The sequence below is a fragment of the Trichogramma pretiosum genome, unplaced genomic scaffold (assembly GCF_000599845.2).
Source record: "Trichogramma pretiosum strain Unisexual culture from Peru unplaced genomic scaffold, Tpre_2.0 scaffold84, whole genome shotgun sequence".
NCBI lineage: Eukaryota > Metazoa > Arthropoda > Insecta > Hymenoptera > Trichogrammatidae > Trichogramma > Trichogramma pretiosum.
Genome location: NW_019640790.1, coordinates 172,257 through 199,765, shown reverse-complemented (window position 1 = coordinate 199,765; position 27,509 = coordinate 172,257). Strand labels below are relative to the sequence as shown.

The window sequence follows — 27,509 nt, the reverse complement described above, 5'->3', positions numbered from 1 at the left end:
TACCCTAGCTCTGAAATCCTTTTTACATTACTTTTTTCATAATACTAAATTTTGTTTTTGTATTTTATTACTTACTGCACGATCCTAAAACGAGTTCTTCATAAATTTTGATCTATAAGGTCTCAAAATTTTTAGACAAGTACCTTTTTCCACCTAAGCGGAGCAAAATTTGGAAAAATGCATATTTTAATGTATGTATGAAAATACAATTTATTTCAAGAACAACAATATTTTATCAACGCTTAATACCATATTTAAGCTCTTGGAAGAGATGCAAAATTTTTTTTCCAAATTCTGTTCCGCTTAGGTGGAACAAAATAATTTTCTGAAGATTTTGAAATCCCATAGATCAGTATTAATGAAGAACTCAAGTCAGAATCGCGTGGTCAGTGTATCCAATAACAATATTTAATATTATAAAAATAGTAATGTAATAAGGATTTCATAGCTTTGGTAGGAGCTTTTTTGTTAATCAGATGAACATGTTCTACTATCAAGAAAAACATTTTCAACTATATCGATTTATATGGTCATTTTCAAATATCAGATCGAAACACCAACTTGTCCCCTTAACTAGGTCCATCAATCAGATGAAACTTTATAAGAAATTGCCGCGAAATAAAATTTTATAGTGAGTATACAGTACGTTCTATGATGTAATAAGTACACTTTGTATTTATAGATTTCTTGTATAAGCCAAGTCATACAAAGAAAAATAAAGATAGCAAATGTTACATATTATAGGAAATTCAGTTTTATACAGTTTGTATAAATAATGAGATATCTAGTCGTATAATCCGTAGAAAGGTCTATAGAATAATGACCAACATGAGCTGCTTCCTATGTTCCAGTATATACCTCCTTTGTTTTCATATACATACACTTTATTTTTAGATTTTCATTTTTATACTTGATACAATAACTATAATTCTGAATTGTGAATAAATTTAAACATAACCATAATAGACATTTTTGATGAAAATTTAAATCTATTTAACAGTTCTTAACACAAAAATAAAAACCTATGCTTTAATAAAAGTTTAATTTATTGCATATCAATAGCTTTTTTATCTCTGCAGTTGAAGTTTCATGCAAAATTTTTTCATTTGTTAACGAAATTTTAAGCGAGCATAACTTATACCTACAAAATAGCAGCGCTCCCTGACATTTAGTGGGGAAATGAGAAAAAATAATTTTTTATTAGTCGGACGTCATTTTTTAAGTTTTATTATTTAATACTAAAGTTTTGCAATAATAGTTGTTGCGCAAGCTCATTAGGAATGAAAACAATCCCATATCAAAATTGAAACATCTAAAACAGCAGAATTAATTAAAGTGAGTTAAATTTTCGCATGCGTGTGATACGAGCGCTTTTAAGGATGTCAGTGGTCATATATAGGTACGACGAGAAATAAAAAAACTGCTCAATACTAATTTTTAGTACCCTACAAAACTTTATGGGGCTTTTTAGAATTTTTTACCACACTTTTTTTTTAAAAATTGATCTTAACTATATTGAAATTAATATGTACTCTCATGGAGAGTGCACGGATACAACACTCTAAGCTTAAAGTTTGTTGATTTCTAATGGTAAGCAATGAAATAGAAAAGTGGCGATGTTTCTGATGAATTTGACCTCTTAATATATGTTATTAATCACATCATTATGCAAAGATATACTTTTTGACATAAATTTTGCTGTACTTCACTTCAACTATTATAAGCAGACGACGCGGCTATTCTAGACATAAGTCTTTGATATTGAAAATACAAAACATTTATACAAATGTTAAAGACAGGTTGCTAAACATACAGTCACCTCTGTTCATCATGAGAACTTAATTTTATGAAAAAACGAATAATCACTTATTTTTTAAATAGTCTCTAAAGACTCATGTATTTTTTTTTATCAAAGGTTAGGTATCAAATCGATAGGTCATTTAATTTTACGTCGAAAAGTAACGTCTCTGAATGTTAATTTTCTAGATAATCCAATAAACTATTGTCCCATTCATAAATGCTACTTTCCGAGAGTTACATAGATTTTTATTAGTTCATTCGATTATTCGCACAGTGATTGTATCATTGATTTAAGGTTACCTTAAGCTATTTGAATTTTTTGACTTGTATGAATAGTTATTTATGTAACAAGTGCCCAAAAGGCGTTTTTGGGCACGAGTGTGCGGAAAAAGACACGAGTGCCGGCTATGCCGGCACGAGTGGGTGTTTTTTCCGCACACTGTGCGCAAAAAGCTGGGTACGTGTTGCATACAAAATTTTATGCAATAGTAGACGAAAAGTACTTTCATTTAAATGAGACGTTTTACCGCACACCCGTGTCCAAAATGAGACATTTTACCGCACACGAGTGTCCAAAAACGCTTTTTGCGCACTAAAAAATGTGCGAAAAAAGACGTTTTTCGTCATACTATTGCATAAAATAGTTTTTTTATAGCACTGCGTGGCATACGCTCGTGCGCTAAGCACACTTCGTGTTAACAGAAAGTGCGACTCATGGCTCGGAAAAGGGGGCATAAATGTGAACTTAGCACAAAGCTATAAAATGTTGTACGATACTCGTGCCATGGAGACACTTTTCGGCCCAGCTATTAGGACCCTCGCTCCACTCGGGCCCTAAACTACGCCGTGCCACAAAGTGTTAATTATGCCACTAGTATCGTAAAGTACTATTTCAAACTGCAAAGCGGATGGCCTACGAATCCAAGCGTATCGAGAGTGCAAAGACTTTTGGTTAGTCATCTTATTCGTGTACACCCGCAAAGTTGGATACGCGCACCAAAATTTGCAATCTACAGTTTCACGACGTACATTGCGCGTTGCAGGAAGCGACTAATCGATCTAAAATGTTCGAGGTCCGAATTAATCTAACTCCGCGAGTATACACCATCCTTTTTTACCTTTCGACCGTGAAACGAGGTTCTTATGACTCTTCTATGTTAGACAATCCTAGTGTCGCGCCCAAAGCGTTTGAAAAATCGTATACACAACACGGGAGAAAGGAAAAATTCTTTCCTTTTACTCCCTTCTTGTGTAATATACTATTCATTTTTCCCATGAAATGAGTTAAATGATACTATACATTGATTTTCAGTTTTCACAAAATGTAGTCATTTTTTGGGGGAATCGAAAAGTATGTCTCTATAAACAGAACACCTACCAATTTTCTTTTATTTTCTAATTGATTTTGATGTAAGTACTTATTCAGTGGGCACTAATTCATTTTGACTGAAAATTAGAACATATGCATTAGCAATTTATCTTTCTTGTATATATTAATTACGTATTTTTTTACACTGACGCGAAGTTTTCTTATTATAATGAGTAAATGCGGGGCTTGCTAGTAAGCACGCATTTCTCATTATGTTCATCAGCGTAGCGTATAAAAAGACCAACCGCTGCAACGTCAGTGAATTTTCATATAAGCGTAACAAAAAGAAAGAGATTCAAATTAGTTTATAAATGATGCAAAGATAATTTTATTAGAACAATTTTAATCATTACCGATATTCTAGTTTTATAAATAGCTAATTATATTCGCTTGATTATATATCGATAGGTAACAACAAATTGTTAAAATAATCAAATATACTATAGTGTACATTGTTATTAATATAACGTTAGATTTGATTATTTATTTATTTTTTTTTCTCAATAGAATTATTTGAGAAACATGCCGAATCTAAAGAAAACCAAACTTTTTTAATTTGTTTTTCAGATAGCTAATAAATTTTCTCCTAAACGACCGTATGCATTCAACTACTATAAAAACCATCGGGTTAGTGACTACTAATATCACAAAGAAATGTGCAACTTGAGCTTTGTTGCTGTAAGAGTCAGATCTAGAAATTTTACGAATAAAAATTTGAAAAAAGAATCTAAATTGAAAGATAAAAAAGATACAAAAAATTTTTGAATACCTAATAAACGTAAAAAGTTCACGCAAATATTTAGTTGCTTACTCTGCGCACTTGATTCTAAGAGTCTAAAAAGTAGAAAAAAATATAATTAATCGTTAACACATAGCCACAACTCTAAAAAGTCTTCAAAAGATTCGATAAAAATGTATACGTATTCTTCTACCAATTCCTAAATTTTCTCATTACTGATTCTTTTCAGCTGAAGTCTTTTTACTTTTTTAGATAAAAAATCACAACATTTAAAAACGTAAAGATAAAAAAAATTCTCCAATGTTCAAATGTGAAACAAACATGTTTTTAAATTTTAAGATTTTTTATCTTGAAAGAAACGACTTCAGTTAAAAAACGTCCAAAACTAGTCAAAGAATCCGTATACATTTTTTTGATGAAATTGATTGAAGCGATCAATCGGTAGGTCATTATACACAAACACTTTACTATAGTTAATAAACTTAAAGATAAAAATATTTTTAACTACTTTTACTCGTGCATTTTCCACAATTTTTAGTTATAAACATTTTACAAAATTACAAGTATGTTCATCATTTGTCGAAAAGTCGAAAAAAAATGTGGTTTTTATATTCTCTGAATTACTGAATATTTTTTATGAAATCATACGTATATAAATCACCTCAGTAAAAATCATATATTTAAAAAAATATATCAATAAGAGATTTTCGTGAAATATTGTAGTAATGGAAAGAGTGGATGCCAAAAAAATGTATTATTTCGACCAAAAAATATTTGAATGCATGCCAGATAAAGCCGCAGACAGAAAAAACTCGAGATTATGTTTGCTTTACACATAAAACCGCAATTGGTTATCAGTCTCTAAAGAACCTTACGATTAACTAATTAATCTGCAAAATATAAAACTTGTACCTTTCAAAAATAATATTAATCGCAAAGATTCAAAGATGATGGTATTGACAGCTCTAAACTATATGTAACTTTCCATGTGAGAATCCGTAAGATTTCAAATAGTTAATATGTATATACAGTGGAAATCGTATCATTTGAAATGTATATATATACGTATTTGGAAAAATTTATTATAGGGTAGATGGGGGTATGTTGAAGATTTTTTTGTTCGTTATTAGGTTCAAATTCACTAAACAGTTAAAGCTGTTTTCGCTTTGAAACTATTTTAACTAGGAAATACGAAAAGAACGTTGTTGGTTGAGTACATTTTTATTAAGAAAATTACTGTTCAAAAATTTATCAACGAGAGCGTGCTTATGTATGGTAAATGGCAACGTTATTTCTGCTATGCAGGTTGTTACACGCACCGAAGGAAATTGAAATATCCTGTGTGCGCTTTAACAGAGTGCATGAACGTACAATAAATTATGAACTACTTCCGTATGCAAGCGACTGCACATGATTTTTTGAATTTATCATATGGGTAGACATTACATTTGTACATCTATAAAACTTCATTTTTTACCTATTACGCTTTTAAATAAATTTTCCATTGTTTTATAATTTATCTATGCAACGAAAAAATTCAGTAAAATTAAGTTAAAAAATCTATTAACTATTTTGCAGGTCGTTCTATCTGCTTGCAGTACATATTTCGATACACTTTTATCTCAGTATGAAGAGAAGGATACGACGATAGTCATGATTCAAGACGTAAAATTTTCGGACATTAAAGCACTTGTTGAATTCATGTATAAAGGCGAAATTAATATCGATCACGTAAGTTATATTTCTTTACAATAACTATGTAGAAATAAAAATATTTTTTTTGCTCAGAGGTTAAAAATCATGATTCTCTAATTTCATAAATAATTAGTAAAGCCTTCGGTTGGTTCTTCTTAATTCTATTATTTGACAGTCGTATTATTTGTAATAGCCGTACTGTCAAAAGCAGTTTTAAGGTCGTACATTGTTATATTGTATTTAAAAAAGTATCAAATTATTTGCAAAATCTAAAAAAAAATAATGCAAATTATAAGTTAAGATCATTTTCAATTATAATACATTTTAAATAAATATTATAACTGACTACAAACTTCGATTAGAAAGTCTGTTTTATTTTGAGATATAAGAGAATAGCTGTTGGAGCGTTTTTTCACAAGAAACAGTTACACTAGCGGCAATAGAAACCGTTGTGTGCACTTGAACTTATTCTAAATCTTAATTGATCAACGAAGGAAATTTTTTTGTATAACAAATATTATATTATCAAATCCTTATTATTTATCAACTTTCACAATTAAAAAGAATGTATAAGTAGACACTTTTGCAGCGATTGACAAATTTAAAATTTATATAATTGCAAAATTGGTTTTCATTTTTCATCAAAATTAACACAATTTTTATAAACAATTGATATGATAATTTTTCATCGAATAAACAAAACTTGTCATAGGTATTTGTACAAGTCCACTGAAAAATCTAAATGTGTAAATATTAAAAGTTGCATGAAAAATTTTAATTAAAAAATAATCATTTCCTAGTCAAGACTGTCATCGTTGCTGAAAACTGCAGAAGATTTACACATAAAAGGATTAGCAGAAGTGAGCTGGCGAAATGATGCTGGCATAAATGAGTTAACTAATAGTGGGCATCACAGTCCGGGTTCTGGTGGAACACCCGGAGTCGAAACAGTTTTACGCGAGGGCACAGAAGAGCCTGAACATCCTACACCACCAAAACAAAGACGGCGTGGTAGACCTCCACTTGATGATACGCCTTCAGTGCACGATGTTTTCACACCTAAATTGCCCAGTTTAAGCGGACAAGTAAGTTTAATTCTATCATAATTAAATCAATTATTTTTCCAATTACATGTGGAATAGTTTTTATTAATTTCTATGGCATATGGCATAAATGAATAGCTCTTCGATTGTTAACCACAGATTTCATAGTGACTATTATGCCAAAATAATATTTGATGAAAACACGAGTAGCACAAATTATCCACCACGACAACAAATGTTGTTTTTATAAGTATCTTTTCAATATTTGAACAAATTGTTTTAAAAATTTAGTATAAAAATTACCTTAAACAATGTATCAATATAAGTTAGCTGTATTTCCTAGCTATATTCTATGAAGTAAGAAAATTTCTACAATTTAATAATTTGCTTTTTTTTATGATATAATAGGTAGATGAAACTAGTGAAGGCGATCAAAGTTGGGACGATGATGTGGTTCCTGAACACGAAAACACAATGCCGATTGTAAGAATTATTTTATTAGTAGTATAATCATAAAAATCGATTGAATTTTCATAAACTTACTTTTTATGTTTAAATGTATAGATTACTTGTATAGCTGATCAAGAAAAGAAAAGTGAGTTTATTTAATTTTTTAAAACAATCACATTTGGAGAAAATCAAAACATTTCTAAGTCAAATTTTAATGGAACATTTTTAGGTCGTGAAAATTCAAACTTTATGGTACCAGAACAATTTCGAGATGTTATAAAAATGAATGAATATCTCACAACAGGTCGTAGGCAAGAATTCTGGGAGGAACCTTTCACACGACGCGTCATGGATGCAATTAAATCGAAAGAATTGGAGATGAAAACGGCAGCAGAGATTCTAGGGGTTTCTTATGGCACCCTTTATGGCAGATATAGAGATAGTTATGGATGCCTCAAACATCCGTATAGGTGCTGATCGTTTAATATCCTTATTTATTCATTGTTATTATTAACAAAAGTATTATGAAGCGGTCGCATATTGAACTATAAATAACTGTAAATAGAATATAAAAAACTGGACATGTATATTTTAGGCTCTTTTTATTTCTTGATTTGAATTATAATAATTGTTGATTCAATAACATCCGGTTAATAGAAATTTATAATATAAGTTATAAAATTGCATTTTTACAGAATAATCTTTCTAAAAACACTTAATAAAGATTTGAAGGACTCTCGATGGGGGTATACACATGCTTATTTGTTTACGCATATACCGAAGTCAAGGTCGTCCATGTCCAAAAATAATTTCGGGACAAACTTATGCCCAGTTACCACTCGAAAACTTCTAAATTTAAAATCTAGTCAATTCTAAACGAACAACCATATTTTTAATTTCTTCAAATTTTATTTTAAATTTCATATTTTTTAAAAATTACTATTGCTAGTTAAACTATATATAGAAGTAAATTTGTCTACTATATCAATTATATAAGTCATATCGAACTTAACTGTTTCAATTATTGAATGAAGGACTTTTGCTATTTTCGTCATTAATATGCCATTACTTTTTGTAATGCAAGTGAGATCAGTGCATTCAATATTAATATTTTTATTTCTGAATCAAAAATTTTAATAGGTAAAGGCTTTTTCCTATCATTATAATTATTTAACATTAAAAGTAGCTTTACTTTTTTTAAACGTGAGATATAATATTTTTATGATCGATTAAAGAAATTAAAATAAAATTAAGTTAAACTACACTGTTTATCAATTACATTTGCCATAACTACGTACAATTAAAATTTCACATTTTATTTCGTAAGGAAAATTTTTTTAAAAATTCAACACTTGGTTTTAAGTATTTTTTAACAAACTAAATGAGCGAATAATTCGATAATATCTAGGAGTATTTCAATGAACATGAAAAAAACCCTCTTGGGCTATGTGTGGTTTTACTCATTTACTTACTATTTTGTCAGAAGTGAAAAAACTGGTTTTCAATAGTTTTCTAAAACTTTTTTTTCAAGTTTGTCTTAAATTTTTTTCTATTCTAAGCTCAAGTAGTTATGTTTTTATATACAGAATATTTTTTAACAAATAATTTCGCTCACAATGTTATAAATCTTCCATTAGCGAAAAGATTTGAACTCTTTTTATTTTATATGTTGTTCATTTTGTTTCAGGAAGAATTAATAATTATTTTCGAGAAATTAATTTTTCCTATAGACTACTAAATTTTAGTGAACACACGCGTCTTAATATAACATTTTAATAGTATCAGTAAAGGTTGCATTGAAAAAATTTGTACTAAATAATTGAGTAAATCCAAACTAGCATGGTTCATCTAATATTTAAAAAAACCTTGAATATTGGAAAAATTAAATTACTCACTAGTTATGGTAATATGTACTTGAAAATAAATTTTAAATTCATGAATTTGCAATTAATTTCTTTTGGTATCGGTATGCGAATATTTCTTGTGCAAATCTGTTTCTTTGTAGGCTTAATAAAATTATTCTGCTGTGTTTATAGTTTAAAGTAAAATATATTGATGTAGACAATGTTTAAATTTCATACTTGAATCCAAGATTATTCATATCCAAGTATTAATATATTTCCAGCATTAGTCCTTTCATTACATGAATGTTTACTACTCAAAAAAATTATCGCAACAAAAAATTTCATCGAAATTTTGTCAATTTTCAAATGCTTCTATCTTGGTGATCTTTTGATTTCTTGGAAATTTTGTCTTCTTGAAATCTATATATATTATGTATGGTTTTGAGTCAATATCGAGTTTGTAGTAGTATTTGAGCGCTTAGAAAGTTAATGAAAAAAATTGGTTTATAGAAGACAATTTCCAAGATATCAAAAAAAAAAAATTCGTCCTGATACGATGAAAATAGACTAAGATAGAAAAATTTGAAAATTTACAAAATTTCGATGAAATTTTTTGTTGCGATGATTTTTTTGAGTAGTGTATATTGTAAAATGTGTACTGTATCTGTCATATCAGTATTTTTTCAATTAGAAATGGAATACTAACTCTTATACTCTTCTGTACATTATAAAAAATGAATTTTGGAAGTCTGTGACTCACTCACTATTTACGAATGCTAGTTAGATAGGCCGAAAGTGAAATTAATTTTAAAAAATAAACTTGTAGAAGAAAAAAGCTTGGTATTTTAGTGGAAAACTCAAATTATATTGAAATGGGATTTATCGAAAAATGGGAATGATGTGGTTATTTTGTACATGTGCAAACGTGCAAATTTATTATTTTTTCAGACAGTGAATACATTTTTTTTAAATAGGTATGGAGTTATTATAATTTTTAACTGTTGAAACATTTAAAAGATAATTTTTAAAGTAAAACTTTTGAATCCTTGTTCTAAAAAAATTATCCTACGAATACTTACAATTTTAAAGTCAACTTCGAGTCCTTGTAAACCTATGAAATTATAAATTATAAAAATATAATATAATATCTTAGGATCTATCTTGTAAATTGATACTTAACGAATCTTACCATTTTTGACGCAATACAGTCTATTCGTAAATATTACTGTAATCATTTATTGATATATATAGATATATTTTTATTAATGTAAAAATATACTTCGGGTCTAAATTCTTGATTTTTGAAAAAGTAAACAATTTGTATAAAACAACACGAATGCTTACTTAAAATGAAGAAATGTATACATTGATTGCTGAAAAAAGTTATATAGAATATTAGAAACATCAAAAATTATTTTACGTTGCAATTAATTTCAGTTGTCAATTTTCGTTATCTTTTGGTGCTTGCTAATATTTGGATTTGTAAACGAAAAAAAATAGTTCTTAAGCGGTTCGATTTAAAAAGTACAAAATTGATTCATAAGTGATCGATTGAATATTTTAAATTGTTTGTAACAATTATTTTTTTTTTGTTAAATTGCATAAAGTCTGAACTTTTATTCACAAAAATCATCAGAATGTTGATTCCTCGATAACTTATAACAATTTTGATAGGTAATTTGAAAATGTAGTAAAATATACATTAACTAAATTACATCTATACACGAAATAATAATCTTGATATAAAACTTTCAAAGTAAAAACAGAATCTATAATTAAAAATAATAAAAGAAATTATTTAATGATGATGATAATAATAATAATAATAATAATAATAATAATAATAATAATAATCAGTGGTTCGAAATTTCACTGCATAATGTAAAAATATATCGATAAAGTTGTAAAACAAAAAATTGCATGCGTTTTTATTTATTATTCATTTCTATTTTTTAAAGTTAAGTTTTATTAGAATCTTCATTTTGAAAAATAATAAAATATTTGTAATAACTGTGGCTTTTCTTGGTTTCATAGAGTACGAGATTTTTGGTCCGAACCGGGACCAGCAGATATATTGGCAAAGCTCAAACGAAAAGAAATCACGCTTTTTCGAGCTGCCGAATTTCTCAATGTAACTGTTCACACACTTGCGACGTACCTCTCAACACTACAGGGCCCCGATCGAATTACATTGGCCGGAGATTTAACGGTGGCCGCCACTGGTACAGTCACACCTGTCGATATGCTAACATCCAGTAACGAATTTGACACTAGTGATTGTAGTGTCAATGACATTTTACAAAAGATGCAAAATACAAACACGAGTTCTGCGGCTGCACCAACTACATCTACCGCCATAAAGCGCGAGGGAGGTGGCTATGTGGAAGTACCTGCCGTTGGTCTGGTACCCAAAGCTGCAAGTTCCGTCCTTGAAAATAATCCAGACATTACGATCGTCAAAGCCGAAACGATACAGCGGAAACGTCCCGATTACACAAAAATAACGGCAACGGAAAACAACAATGCCAAGCTCATGAGCGGCGGAGCTGTCAGTAAACTCACGCAATCACAAATAATTCATCCCGGTGTGTTACATGGCATTTTTCAAGCTTCAATGCAATAAGCTATCATTTCCACGATCTTGAACAAATTTATTCTAAAATATGTTTTTTTTTATTCCATGAAATAGCTGTTGTTCAACACAGTCAACAGCAAACGATAGCTCCACAACAAATGATAACCGCACAGACAACAGTGCAGCAGCAACTTCAGCAGATGCAAGTCCAGCATCACAAGCAAATGAGTGACACACTTTCTATCAATAACGACATCTGCAAGCCCTAACTGTTCAGGCCTTACTTGTCACCAAGTTTTCACGTCAGCCCAATCCTGAAAAGTACTCGTCGCAATTCGTATTATAATCGCCATAATTACAGCAATGGCCATCTTCATAATGCACTGTCTAATCATAATACAAGTAATGACTCAACGCAGCTTATACCTCGTACACTTTACAATAATGTCTTCTCTACAACTTTTACTAACTGTCATCTCAAATAATATAATTTATTGATGCAAAAATGTTACGTTTTACGCGATACATGCATTTTTCGAAAATTTTACTTGCGTATTTTTTGCAAATGAGCAATTTTATTGTAACATGAATTATGTCTGGAATATGAAAATTGCAAAAGGAAATTGTGCATTTAATTAATGACCAATGTGCAATGAGAGAGAAAACGATAACGTTTACTTTTTTCTGAGTCACTAAACCAAAGATTGTTAACGTATTTCCAATCGTTGCTTTATAAGACTGCAGTGAATCATTTTAATATCAGAAGATAACAAATAATTTTTCATTGTTGTCAATTTTTGACTGAACAATACTTTGTAACAAACATTCTGAATAATTTACCTCGTGCATAATTATAAGTGCACAGATAGAAATGAAAAATGATATAATTTTAAATTGAAGTCAAGATGCCAATTTTAAAATAATATTTGATTTCATAGATTTTATTTAAAGAAAGATATTTGCTGAATGCTTTAAGCAAATACCTATACACTGTTTAGAATTTTTATACATTTGAATATTTAAATATTTTTATTTCTATTTTTATATCTACTGTAAAGGTCACTCTCCTCATTCTTTTTTGCAATAGGTATTTCATAAACACGTAGAATGGATTAACTGTAACTTATGAAAATAATTATTACTTTTAATTTATTACACTGACCAATGGCTCCATAAAAATTTGTGTAAAAGTAAATTTATATTTATTTTCAATAATGATGTAAATTTTAATGTTAATCAAACGTTTTTAAAAAAATATGTAAAAACCGTTATTAATTAGATCTTGCATGAGAATTAGTTGCTGATAGTTTAAATTTTATTCATTTTTCTTGATGACTATTGACAACATCAATCTAAGATTAATAATAAAGCTTGCTAAATAATTTTTCATATTAGTTAAATCGGATACACAAACCGAATATTATTTATTTGTATCTGAGTAATGTACAGAATAATCAATAATTCATTATTATTTAGAAAAATAAAATCAGATTTATAACAAACACCATTAAATGTTGAGGAGTGAATTTATGAGATTAGACTTTAAAGTTGAACGTATCGTTTTTTAATTTTATTTATGTATCTACTTTGCTCTAGTTGACAATGATTTTGCTTGGCAATCTAAATTGAGGTCGCTTATATATTAATGAACTTCAAAATGCTAGCCGATGTGCTCAGCATAATCGTCAATGGACCCCAAGCCATTTTAGGTCAAATAAATAGAACAGAATAGTTGTCGACATAGTGTAGCCCAATGTAAATACTAAATTGCATTTAATTGTATTTATAGCATTCAAAGGAAAACAATTAGTTGAATAAATATTGCCTACTAAGTTGTAACGGCCGATTGTCTACATACATATGTACATGGGTGCGGGTTCTGGAGCTCATTGAGTCTTATAATGTTTGAAAATGCATTCAATGGTACAATATAGATAAATATGTATACACAAATTTTTTTTCATTAACCATGTAGAATTTTGCACATAGGTATTTTAAATCACAATTAACGATCTTTTATATCGGAGTTTGATTTTTATTTTCATAAAATATGTAACGATTTATATGATTGTATTAAGTTTAGTTATCTCATGGTACAATTAAGAAAGTGGTAAAATTATATATGTGACGTCCATGGCAGATATCAATGCAATAGTATAGCCTAATGTTTATTTTATATTTTCTGAAAATGTTATTATATAACTCCGGGGAATAAGATATAAATGTATCATATTAATGTGAAAAAATTGAGTTTCACACAAAAACTTACCTGGAGCTTATGTTAAAACATTTACTGAAATTGACGCAGAATAGTTTTAATATAATATACTGAAAATTTTAACAAAGACGTATTATATACTTTTTTATTTTCGAAATTAAACATTAGACTATTAGAAAACAACGTTAAAAATTTTTTTCATTGTATTCGTAATCTTCACAAATAAGTACTGGCGAATTAAACAAAAAATTCATTTGATGAACTATGAATATTTGTTGTGGATAATAATTTGAATTAATCTAGATATTATTTTTTAATTATTTGCAAGAGATTTTATTTTAAAAATCATTAATGGATAGTTTAATTTCTCTTGAAGTGTAATCTCTTCCTAGTCAAACAAAACATAAAAATAAGAAAATTAAATCACTCAGATCTGTTTTTTATTTAATTTATTTATTCATTTTATTTCTTCTTTTTTTGATTTTGATTCATTTTTTCAATTTTTTGTACTTTATATTGATATTTTTATTCCCTAAAAATTTCTTCAGCATTGGAAAAGTAAGCTTATTTTAATTTGTAAAAAAATTCAAAAATACCAAATATTAATTTCAGAGTAAGTTTTTCTTTAGGGTAGTACTATTGCATATCAAAAAACGTGTGGAATTATGAAGATGTATAGATGATTTTTCAAATACACAGCACATTTCGCTATGAGTGATATTGTACATTTAAAAAAATGCAGATCTCTTACTCTAATAAGAGTATATGCTAAAAAATTAAAGGCATTTATGATTTAAGATATTCCAATTTCTATGATCATGCAAGAAATTTAAAAACTATCTCTCATGTAATATAAATTCTTGCTTTATTTCATCATTCTTTCACGTACCAATGATATGAAGTATGCTCATATTTTAGTTATCTAATTTTTCTAAATTAAAAACTTACGGTTATTTTTAGTAATTTGCATAATATATTGGGAACTAAACAATCATACTTATTTTGCATTTTTAATACGTAATATGTATACGTGCATGTGATCTGTTAATGGCATTTTTGAATATGCCTGGTGTATTTATTTATTGATGATTTAGTTCCTAATAGCATTTCAGAGTTAACTGTACAGCACTAACAGTTCCGAAATAACAATACAAAATCAACGTATGTTAGAAAATGTACCTCTTTATAAATATTTGAGATAATACTATGTTAATTATTTTAAATGGGAACTAAAAAACACAAATATTAATTGTTGAACTTGAAAATATTTTCGTAAAAATGTACATAAGTTCATTTCATAGACTCAAGCATGAATGAAATGTATATTTACTCTTGATCACAATTCCCATTCTTTTGATCCATATCGGTTAAAAAATTGAACATTAAATTTATTTGATCGAAACATGATTAAGAGAATATTTTCTAAAGATTACCCCAGTGGATATCTGGATAGTGTTTGAAACTTCTTGCTTGTATTGCTATTTTCACTTACGTAAGAGTATTATGGATGACTTACTCATGAACTTTGAAATTTAAATCTTTTGCTCTCGAATTTGAATACTTTCGGATCTAAAATAACAAAAATAAATGGTAAAAATTGTTGCTATCAGTTTTCAAATTAATTTTCGTCGCTCTATCAAAAGGCATAAAGTCAATAGAACTTTTGTGTTTTAAATTTAATACTATTATTCATTTTTAGAAAAATCCCAGAAACTTTATGAACTTGTTAAGGCTGCATTCCTTTTAAAAAATGAATAGGAAAATCGTAAAACGTATAACGATATTGAATCCCAAAAAACTAAAGCAATTTCAACAACATAAACCTATTCTCAATTAATTTTCTTTTTTTTAAAGGCTTCGCACGTTATTTATTAACGTGAAATATTACGATGAAATTCACAAAAAATTTTTTGTTCGTTCTACTTTTTTTTTTCTCTTACATTACCTTTTTGAAAAAATTTACCAAAGAAAATCCTAAAGTCGTTAACACAAAGAACCAAAAAGAAAAAAAAATCTTTTGCAATTTACTTATCTGACAATTTTTTGTTTTAAATGCGTGCACATGAATTAGATGATTTTTAAATTTTAAATATTGTCTTCTAAAATGTGAAAAAGAGGTTAACAATTACGAAATCACATCCATTTACATATTATTATATGTTTAATTTTCAAGTCATTTTTAAGTGAATAAATGAATGAATGAATAAATGATTACATGAATGTGTAAATGAATGAATGAATGAGTTAATGAATAAATAAAATAAAATAAAAAAATAAGACAAGACTACAGCCTGTTATTGGCGAACAATGAGCTTTAAAAGCTGCTTTGTATGATAAGACTCAAAAAAGGTATAACATAATTATATGTGTTTTATATAAGCAAAAAATAACGAAACATAGCTGTAACGTTTAATATCATTTTATACAGAAAATAAGCATAAAATAAGTACTTTATGTGGCTATTGTAAAATGATGTTTTCATTATTACTAAAAAGATATGGAATTAAATGTATCGTAAGAATAGCTTATTATTCTTTGTACATAAACAATGAATATATCCTTATGGGCAATTGACGAGAAAATAGTGGTTGAGATAACTGGTTTTTTTTTTACATATTAACTAAAATTTTAAGTGGATAAAACACTCCTACTCATTAAATTCAATGAAATTAAAAACGTAAATTGATTGACAGATTGCCAAAAATGTGACCAGTGTCATTAATTTTGAATATCCGTTAAAAAATTACGAACCATGAAATGCTGTTGAAATTTACAAGTACAAATTAATTAAACCGAAATTTCACGAGTAAATTACTATACAATCATTCAAAACGAAACGTCTTTTTATTACTTTGCTCCATTGTAATCCCGTTATCGTAGTAGCTTTTGATATTTTTAATATTTATTTTTCTATTGAAAAATATTTAGCTTTGGCTGAAGTAATTCATAATAAATATTTCATATACATCCATAATGCTTTCTTCGTGATAAATTTTAAATAACTTTTTCATACCAACGGTACGAAAGTATCTATTTTCCTGACATCATACAAAGCGGAAAAATATATTTTTGGGCCACTAGGTATGAAAAGTGGCTTACAAACCTAAGCTGCAAAAAAATAATGTACACTATGGAGCACGTGTTTATTGGTCTCGGGTTTACCTAGACCGCTGATTACATGTGCCCTGGAATTTTTAGATTTAGTTTTTTTTTATTTTTAGGTTTAGTGTACGATTGATCTTCGCTGTGGAAGAACTATTTTATTTCCTTTTTTCTCGTATTGTTTTCGATAATTTTACTATGAAATATCAACGCTGATATTTTACAAGAGATTAATTCAGATAAATTGATGTTATGTTATTATTATTATTATTATTATTATTATTATTATCCTTATCATTATCATTATCATTATCATTATTATTATTATTATCCTTATCATTATCATTATCATTATCATTATTATCATTATTATCATTATTATCATTATTATTATTATTATTATTATTATTATTATTATTATTATTATTATTATTATTATTATTATTATCAATACTTTCTTTTTACAGTCAAGTTTCACTTATGTAAATGCTTTGGAGCAATTAACATGTATTAATATTAAGTTGATGTTTTATATTTGTAAAAAAAACGTATCAATTAAACAGAGAAAACCTTTTTTCTCTGAGGTATTTTAATTCGAATAAAGTTTAATATAACTGCCATTTTCGCAACAATACATTACCACAAAAACTAAATTCCTTGATTTAAAAGTCCAATGTTAACTCGAAACGATGTATTTGAGAAAAAAATTTTACTGATGAATGAGTTCTTCGATAAATTCGAATTCATATTTCACTAATTGGAACCATCATAACTTTAAGGACCCATGGACGCTTTATTTGTACCTAAGACGCCAGGATTTCAAAGATTCATGTGAAATTTCGAAATCACGTTGTTTTGGATAAAACCATCCATAACTTTTGACCTGTTTGTTGTATCGAAAATCTGACACCGGATTTGGAAAGTTCATTAAATTTTGCGTAGAATAAGCTTACTCGCAAGTTCTCCAGACCCCATTTTCAGCAAAAGTAGAACGGTTCAAAAAAGTATCAAAAATGTGTCCGTCCCGCGGACTTAATGAGTTAATATGGTAAAAACCCTCGATCCCGGTTCCATCCGACGTAAATGTACATAAAATAAATCGGTTATTATAGATATTCTGCCAGTTAATCTGGCCAAACAAAATTCCGAAATCATGTTTAATTATGTAATAACGTAAACATTTATATTAGTATTGAATTCGGCCTGGATCTATGAACAGCCCAACGGACAAGAAATGTTCACCTTGGATAAAAAGAAAGATTTAACAATCAAATAAAATTTTAATTTATTAAAACGACACCATAGTGAATTCAATAGTGATAGTGATAGAAAGAGTTAATGGTCTTATCATGAAACAAATAGAAAAATTAGCTAAAAATCTTTGCAAACCAGAGATTTTTTAAAAAGTGGTGTTGAAAGAATTTTTCAATTCACTATTCCAATGAAAATTATACAAATTCAATTGTTAATATAAACGAGAATAAAAAAATTAGCGATTACTTCGATTATAAAAATCGAAATTATTTTTATATACAATTTTTTGAATAGATTCTATTCTATCGTATATTAATGTGCCCAAAACACTTGGTCCCGAAGTGGCCATAATAAGCGGATTCCACTGTATATGTAGAAATGTTTTATAATCGTAAGATTGAGGTAATAGATTATTAACAAAAGTGTAAAAAATCATATAAGCGTATATTTTTCCAAATTAACTAAGAGGGATTTTCGTATGCAACCGAAAGTGTGTGTAAAATATTAAAAAAAAAAGATATTATTAATGAGAGTTAAAGGCTCATAGGTACCTTTAATTTGAACATTTATTTTTCTTTTCCATCGTATTTTTCAAACTCTTAAATGGTATATTTTGTAACAAGTACGCGAAGCAGTTGACTCATTCAGGAGTTGTTTTCACCCAAGCGTAGCGAGGGTGCAAAGACTCCTGGGTGAGTTCCTTGCGGTTAAGTTGCAAATGATATTTTTTAACCCTGCTTGCGAGAAAATAGGGTTTTCTGACGCTTTAACGTTAGAAAACCGGTGTTTCACGCACGCAGTGTTAGAAAATCAATTTTACAACACTTTCCATCAGCCTTTTTCGTACACGTTGCGCGTCGTGTTTTCGATCATTTGCCGTAAGAGCGTACCGATTGAGCTTCAGCATCGGTCCTCAAAACATCAATGGTCACAAACGCAACCTCGGACGAAACGATCCGAGTCACCCTGCACAAGCACTCGAGCATAATTTATTTTTCATTTTACGTTATTTTTCGTAATGCCCATCATAAAACTACTCATCGAAGGCAACCTAAGAGTCAGATCGTCTCGCTCGAGGTTGCGTTTGTGACAATTGACGTTCTGAAAAAGTATACGCGATCCCGATGACCGAAATCGTTAGTAATTTTACACGGGTCCTTTTAAAAATAATTGTATGGTCGTAATTTTTAGAATTACATGATTTTCACATTTTTACTTTATCAATATTTTGATACAAAAGAATTTTTTATCACAATTATTATTTGTTTTTAAATTTTTTCTAGAAAATATCTATTGTCTTTGGAAATTAAAATTTTAATATAAATGAATTAAAGACTACATAAAAATATGGTATTGGTCTAAATATTGATCAGCTGTCAATCTACCTAAATTTAAAGTTAGATAAAAAAATGGCAAATTGTTATAGCAACCCATTTAAACTTTTGTATTAAATTGTTAGGATTACTGCATCTTATTAAACATGAATGCAGAAATTGTATAGGAAGGGCATGCGATTATATAAAATGTATTCACTATAAAAATAAAGATGATTCAAAAGTGGAAATCTGTTTGTTTTGGCGATAGAAATTTATTAAGCATCAAAAACAATGAGTAAAGATTTTCACTGCGACTTTTTTGTGTCAATCATTAATCGAATCCATAGCACCAGCCTGAAAATTATAGGTTTTATTTTTAAAATTAATGTTCTGCATAAATGAATTTTTTTTTCATCTTTTTTAAAACAATTAATAATTACAGACTAAAGATGCAATATCAACCTTCGGTAACAACCCAATGGTTGCACCCGTTAACAAACATAAACGAAATGAGCTTGAACATATACATATCAATTACAAATTTGCACATAATTTGGTAAACGATATCAAACAATAACTTGTGTTAACACCGTTTACTATGTATGTAACGCGAGTGCGTAACGCGCGCTGCCTCCATAGTAAAATTATAAAAATGGTTTAAGTTTGACGACCGTAAATTCATACACGATACAGCGCTTGCGGGCTACGACGACATGATTACAAATAAACTAGAATTAAGGTCGTTTGTTACAGTGGTTGAAGATGGTTATAATTCGAACTATATAAGTTTTTAAAAGATGTTTCAGTGGTGTTAATAACAGGATAACAAGTTATTTTTTATATCTAATCATCAATGAGAGTGATAACAGTTTTTTTCAATCATAAAATTTAATTTTATAAATACTTCAAAAATGGCTCAAGAATTGTTGACAAATATTTTGACATTCAAAATTCTACCTGCAGATATCCTGAAATGGTTATCTTCTGACGATTCTGATGTAATTTATATTTATAAATACATGTTGATTGTTTGGGTTATATTGTAAACATAATGAAATTAATTTTTTCAAGGTTGATCATTCGTTAGAATTCAACAAGTATTGTCAAAAGGATGAATTTATCAACTATTTTTTGAATTATTTACAAAAACAATTCACAAGGTAATTCAAGATAATATTATACATATAACTGAATTTTCATTTATTTATACACTTTTTTAAATATTCAGTATCTTGTGCAATACAAACGTTCACACTAAAGTATTGAAAAAACAAGTATCAAAAAGTGACAAAGAAGAATCATGTCTCTCATTCGAAAACTTTTCTGAAATGAATACAGACTATAAATATTACGATGAAAATTCTCAAACAATTACAAAGGAAGAAAATTTAAGTCAAGAAATACAATCTGAAAAGCTTCAAAATATTGCAAACAGCAAATGTTTAAACAAAAGCCCTCAAACTAGTACCCCAAATATTTTGAAAAATAATTCAGCTAAGAAAAGGATACAACCAGTTAAATGCAGTAATTCTCTGAAAAATGTAATTGATCCTGCTTTTAAAAATAGTATAGAGTATGAACAAATAGATAAATCTATTGAAAGAAAAATACATTTTGACAGCCCTCTTCATTCTGCAAGACATTCAAATCAATTTTTGCAAAGTCCTATGTCAGCTTTATATAATAACTCTATATCATCTTTAAGTCCAATTAATATGTCTCCAAATGTCTACAATAAAAGTTATAGTGATGGCTCATGTCAACTAAGCAAAGCAAGTGAAAAAAGTTTAAATAATCTTTCAAGAAATTCAAAAAATAGTCCCAGACAAAATTTTAATTTGTCTGACTTTGTTGTGTCAGACAGAGGTTCTAATAAAAAAAATAAAAAAAAATTAAACAAATCAAAGAATGAATCACAAAATAGTATCAATCAATTAGCTTCAGATTTATTATCAGTACAAGCAGAACAAAATCTAAAGAAGAAAAAAGTTAATCCTACTCGTTTAGAAACAACAGATGAGAAAGGTATTTACAATTTTTCATTAGATCATTGATGTGTAATCGTGGTGTGTAATCTAAATATTTATTTTTTTAGCTAACAAAGAAAGCCCAATTTTTGGAATTGTATCACGGCCTAATATAAAAAATCCGCAATTTTTAGATGTACCAACTGTTGAAAAATGTACTGATAATGAATCATTCAAAATAGAACGCAGACTTGTTAAACTAGAAAGACAAAAAAAGCCCGATGAAATAGCCAGTGATGCGTCAGATGTAATTGTTGAAGAAAATCAATCGGTACTTGAAACATTACAAAATATACATAGTAAAATCACTAATGCATCTGTTATTACAGTAAATAAGACTTTAGTGGAAAACAAACACATTCTAAATATTCTTGCTGAGCTATATAGTGGATTTTTAGATTTTAATTTGATTATTAATCCTATGTCTGAACTTTATTTGATGATGCAATTGATCACAGCAAACTATACAGCTAATGTGAAACAATCTGGTTCAAATATTTCAACAGTATATGATGTAAAAGAAATAAAATCTTTGGATTCAGACAATAGAAATACTAAAAAAAATAATTCATCTTTTTCAAGAAAGTGCTTACAGTTTGAAAAATGTCTTTCTCAAAGTAAAAATGAATTCATCAGTTTTCCTGAGGGTATAAAATCAGTTGAATCATCTGATGAAAAATTGGAATCATTAAATTTAGATGGCCTTGTAACAAGTTTAAACAATTTAAATGTACAATTAGATACAAAAGTAAATGATTCCTCTTTGAATGAATCAAGTATGAGCCACATACAAATTATTGATACAGTAGATAGTGATATTAAACTTTTCTTGGATAATCCTCATAACTGTGTGCATTTTGCTATACAAGTTTTACATTATCAAAAACCATTTTTAAATTCTTTAGACAGAGTAACTCTAAAATTGTTATATGAAAATAAGCTTATTAGTAATTTTAATCCTGAATTACATCTTTTTTTCAAAAAAATTTACTATGAGAGGGTATTTGAATCAAAACAAACCAAATCTTCATCTTTTACATGGTATGAAAAAAGTCTTCTACTAATAAATTATTAATTGAAATGTTATTTAACTTTTTTTTTTCAGTACGGCAGATTCAAATGTGTGTTTCCAATTGGAAACTGATAACCGTGAAAAATTTCCTTCTACGCTAGCTTTTCAAGATTTTAAAAAACAACGTGATTTATTCTATGAAATTTTAAAAATATGGGAACAAAATCATCTTTCTCCCAATTGGTCATTTCAGTTAGCATTAAAATATAAAATAAAAACTCTCTTATCAATGCATGTTGATGTGGCCAATTTAACCCACTTCACCAGGCTTTTTAAATCACAAATGCTGATTTCATGTATTCAAAGTGAACAACAGGTAAATAGAATTCGATTTTTCAATTCAATTTAATTACAATAGAAAATTTTATGAATTTATTCTATGCATTCAATTTGATTTAATTTTTAGGCAGATTCATTAGATCATGAAACATTAAATTTTTTAAAAGATATCAAAGATATAAATCAGGATAAATTATCACAATTACAAAAGAAATTAGTAACACCTTTGTCTCAAAATGGCCCAGTACCACTTCCATCATTTCCGGGTGCACAAGAATTTTTTAAAAATTTTATATTATGTGCATCAAAACCTATATTTTATATGTATTTAGAGAACATCTTGACGCATGATATAATGGAACTTAATGATTCAAATTTTACAAGAAGTGATATTGAAGAACTTGGTAATTAGCGGTATTAATTTTTGCTATGTACATTGCAAAAAATTCCTAAAAAAATTTAATTTTTTACAGAAACTGCAGTTGATGGAACAACAAAACAAAATTTTTTGCTTTGTGTTGCCACTTTAAGACTTCTTTCAAAATTTCTGGGTTATTTACATGCTTTACCTTACAATTCGAAAACAGCAATGGTTGAAGATATAATGAATACCCAAATCTCACTTCGCAGTAAGGTTTGTTGAATACAAATCGTAGATACATAATAATTAAATTTAAATATTACATAAACATTCTTTTTAGTGTTTACCTCGAATTGGGTTGCAAGAATGTTTAGAATATGCATTAGTACATGGAAAGTTATCATTAACAGTACCATGGATTGTTGAATATCTGGCAATGATGGACCCTATCACAATAAGATTACCATATTTTAAAAAGGTTTTAGAAACATTATACTGCATTTATCGTACAACTAACCAGTGCAGCATTGCGAAAAATGAAGATTTTATGTCGCATAAAACTGCAATACTTATCAAACTAGTTATTGGATGGTTATTTGAATTACCAACATTTCCTAAAGAGTTATATTGTTCTTGGCAATTCAAATACAATAATGCAATTTTAAAAGCTGTTCATGAAAAAATTCAATCTTCAGAATCTAATTACAATTTGGTTGAAGACAATGATTCCATAGTTTCAATGAAATGCAGTATATTTTTAGACAGGCTACAATTGATTGACGAGAGAATTTTATATTTGTGTTGTCCTTTCTTGAAAGAATTTAAAATTTTACTAACTCCTGGTAATTCAAACGTTGCAAGTTTGACTTCATTCAGACATGTTACTCCTGTATCCAGTAAATTGCAAAAAAAAACCGAAAAATTTGATGTAGAAAATTTGCAGGTAATTAAAAAACCACAAAATCATAATTCAACCATGAAAATTTTATTTTTGTCAACTATTTTTATAGGTTCGATTAGAAGAGGCGTTTTTTCACAGTCAACCAGCATCCACACAAAAAACAATTGAATATGTATCAGAACGAGTTGCTTCATCCTGTGTTAAATACATTTACAATAAATTGTTACCTTTTGAGCGCCATAAAAATAATATAGTTTTAAAAATTATTATTGAAAAGAATTTGGATGGATCAAAATTAAATTCTGAAATTGTAAAAGTAAGATTAATGTATTTTCTAAAAATTGAATTATAGTTGAAAAAGTATAGATTTAAATTAATTTATTTTGCAATTTTTTATATTATTTAATTGTGAAAAAACTATGTTATTATTTTTATGCTTTTAGAAAATTTTGTTAGAAGAAAAGCATTTATTATTTGAACAAGCTTCAAGTGCTGTTGAAAGTCTTAAAAAACAGATTTCCGAAGTCATTCCGCAAATGTGTAAAAAAAAAATTACTCAATCTATTGAATCACTTTTACCAGATGATTGTGTAGAATCTATTCGAGAAATTGCGGCAAAAATTGGAACAAGAATAAGCATGGAAAGAATAGATCAATGGACACAATCTTACTTAATAAATGGTTCTGTTTTTATTAAAGACATGGAAGCTACACTAGAAAAAATGTTGACATCAAATGAAACCTCTTTAGACAAAATTGTACAATTAAATCCAGCTGGTGAAAATGAAAGAAAAGTTCACAATCAAAAAGATACGGGTCCTGCATTTATAATAGACGAACTCAGGGTAAAATTCAAAACTAATTATAAAGTAGATAGTAAATATTATTGAAAAAAAATATTAATTGAATTATTATACTAGGAAGTTATCTTAAATATATTAGAGACTAGAGGACTAAATTTAAGTATGCAAGTTATTTCCACATTATGTGATCAGATTTATGAAAGTTTAATTGAGCAGGCAGATGTAACATCAAGTATGAAAATGATTATACAGATGCTCTCTGTGGACTTAGTTCTATTTTTGAGTGTGTAAAAATTAATTTACTTAAACATTTATTTTCGAATTTATGTAATTGATTTTCTATTTTTGAAACAGTTTCTTATAGGAATGATTTACTTAGCAATGAAGTACAAGAGAAACTATTCAAAATTTGGAAAATCCATGAATTCTCACATCCAGAGGCTCCTCTAAACAGATTGTTTAGCCTTCGCAATATCAAACTTATTGCTGTAGCTCGTGATACCAATACTTGGTTGTATTTTGGAAAAATGTTGAATGCTCTATTAAGAAATAACATGATTACCATAAACACATTAAGTGAACAAGCTGTAGCTTTATTAAGGATGGAATGGCCAATTGTATGATTTTTTTTTTTTTACAAATAATGAACCTAATTTTTTTCGTAATCTTAAACTTATTCACAATTTTTAGGACGTTATGAAAAATTTATCAAAATGTATAATGGAAGCTATACAAAATTATCACGTTTGCCACGAAGAAACGGAGAAAATAAAAAAAATGTTAGAATGGCTAGCTGGTGCTTACAACGATATGGATAAAGATGGTTTTAATTAATAATTATATAATTGAAACAGATTTAGATGAATAAATAATAATGAATGGCAGGTTAGTTAAAATAATGTCTAAAAAATAGTATATTACTAACTTGGGCCAGAAAAAACGGAAACGTTCGAGGGCACGTGTAATGAACATGTGCTTAGGGGCTTTTTTGTGGCTTGGGCCTGTACACGATTTTTATACCAAGCGGCCCGAAAATAGTATTTCCTACATTACACAGCGGAAGGAAAATAGTCTTTTTCGGGGTGCTAATATTAATAAGTATTTTAAAGTATTTTAACTCTGTAAAAAATGAATTTGTTGACGAAAAATATGTTGAAACTTATAAAGTTAAAGTTGCCTTGAAAACTTTATTACTAATTGGAACTCCAAAACATAATGAAAATGAATAAAACTAGATTTTGGTGTATGCAAAAATGTGTTGCCGTAGTAATATTAATTAATTTTTACAATTTTTATAAGTTATTTTAAATATTAATTTTAATTTTAAATTCTTATCAATCAGTTCGCACTGCGCTTTATCTGTCAAATTTCGTGACTCAACTATACAATTTACTTTTGAGGTCTTATTTAACATCTTTGCTAAGTACTGTTTTATTCTATACAAATTAATATTGACTAAAATAACAACAAGTTGTAATAAATGTTTATAATCAGATTTATTAAACAAGATTTTAGAAACATGTAATAAACATATGAACAAATTATTAATAAATTGTTTAGTATAAGACTCTTTTGATAAGACTCTTTCAATAAGTTTTAAAATGTGTTTAAAAATTGACAGAAGTTCTATTAAAGGATATGACAGAAATAAAATTGTATTTTCAATCAACTTTCCTTTACTTCTCAATTGATACACTACTATCCACTTCTTCATCGTCATGTCCTAATTGTATTGCGACATAGAAGAAAAAATGCCTGCACGAGACAATTCTAGACCATAACTTATCTAGTTCTACAACCCTCGCGTAATGATAGCCTAAATACACTTCGATCTCAATCGCCGTAAAAAAAAGAGTAAGAAAGAACTTTTTAAACTAGATCTTTACAGGCTCACGTAATCGAAAATCGAAAAAAATATAATTCAATTTTTGAAAAGTATTTTGCTACTTCTTCCCATAGCATTTTTTAAAATTTCAAAACGTTCATTCTTTTGCTGAGATGCAGCCATTTCTGTGAGCCTTTTTCGTACACTTTGCGTGTTAAATTTCATCTTGTATTGTGTTTTCTGGCGTTTTAAGTTTTTCAAAATATGCGTAAACTTTTTCAGAACGTAAATGGTAATAGAACCTCAGATGAGACGATTAGACTTGTTGATTATTCTGCACAAACGCTTGAGCATACTTTTTTTATTATCTCCGACCTAAGTTACTAATTGAGAGACGCCTAAGTGCCGACTTTGGGCCTCTGTAAAAGGGTGATGGTCGTTCCTAATAAAATTGTGGAATGTATCTATGACATCAAAAACTACAAGTTTTTCATGTTTTCAGACATTTTTTTTTTTTTTTGATAATTCAATTTCACAAAAAATACACCGGGAAATTTTTCCTAAGTAACAATGAATACAGTCAAAAGTAAAATTTAAAAAATTTAATTGAATTTTTATAAGAATAATTTATGTAGACTAACATCAACAAAGCTATGATTAATTTTTCGTTTAATCATCGAAACTGTGTATCTAGTTTCCTTATTTGAAATCAATAGCGAATTTACAGCATTTAATATGTAGGTCATGGATGATTAATATAAATGTACGCGTATATATGGGCAGTTCTCTGTCTAGTTGGACTAAAATTGTTGGATAGTTTTTTCTTTGAAATTTTC

General features: G+C 28.1%; 2 protein-coding genes across 3 annotated transcripts in view; both read left to right on the top strand.

Moving 5' to 3' along the window:
* Positions 1-12,709, top strand: part of LOC106657979 — a 64,104-nt gene extending 51,395 nt beyond the window's left edge. For both annotated transcript variants that reach the window (XM_014379722.2, XM_014379721.2), the window contains exons 4-10: positions 5,487-5,639; positions 6,404-6,688; positions 7,055-7,129; positions 7,211-7,241; positions 7,326-7,566; positions 10,975-11,525; positions 11,630-12,709. In XM_014379722.2, the coding sequence (XP_014235208.1) occupies positions 5,487-5,639; positions 6,404-6,688; positions 7,055-7,129; positions 7,211-7,241; positions 7,326-7,566; positions 10,975-11,525; positions 11,630-11,784 (1,491 nt within the window). In that variant the 3' untranslated portion in view covers positions 11,785-12,709. The remainder of the gene's footprint in view (positions 1-5,486; positions 5,640-6,403; positions 6,689-7,054; positions 7,130-7,210; positions 7,242-7,325; positions 7,567-10,974; positions 11,526-11,629) is intronic.
* Positions 12,710-20,123: 7,414 nt separating this feature from the next.
* LOC106657836 (codanin-1) lies at positions 20,124-26,490 on the top strand. Its single transcript, XM_014379517.2, has 13 exons — positions 20,124-20,403; positions 20,477-20,565; positions 20,634-21,430; positions 21,501-22,473; positions 22,538-22,820; positions 22,911-23,187; positions 23,257-23,417; positions 23,485-24,087; positions 24,155-24,361; positions 24,489-24,890; positions 24,966-25,131; positions 25,203-25,465; positions 25,539-26,490. Exons 1-13 carry the CDS (start codon positions 20,317-20,319, stop codon positions 25,680-25,682), a joined length of 4,452 nt encoding a protein of 1,483 aa, XP_014235003.1. The 5' UTR covers positions 20,124-20,316; the 3' UTR covers positions 25,683-26,490.
* The last annotated feature ends 1,019 nt before the right edge of the window (positions 26,491-27,509 follow it).

Coding starts and splice junctions, on each gene's coding strand:
- LOC106657836 (XM_014379517.2), top strand. CDS start 20,317: ATGGCTCAAGAATTGTTGACAAATATTTTGACATTCAAAATTCTACCT. Junction 23,188..23,256: donor AAGTGATATTGAAGAACTTG/GTAATTAGCGGT, acceptor AATTTTTTACAG/AAACTGCAGTTGATGGAACA. Junction 23,418..23,484: donor AAATCTCACTTCGCAGTAAG/GTTTGTTGAATA, acceptor CATTCTTTTTAG/TGTTTACCTCGAATTGGGTT.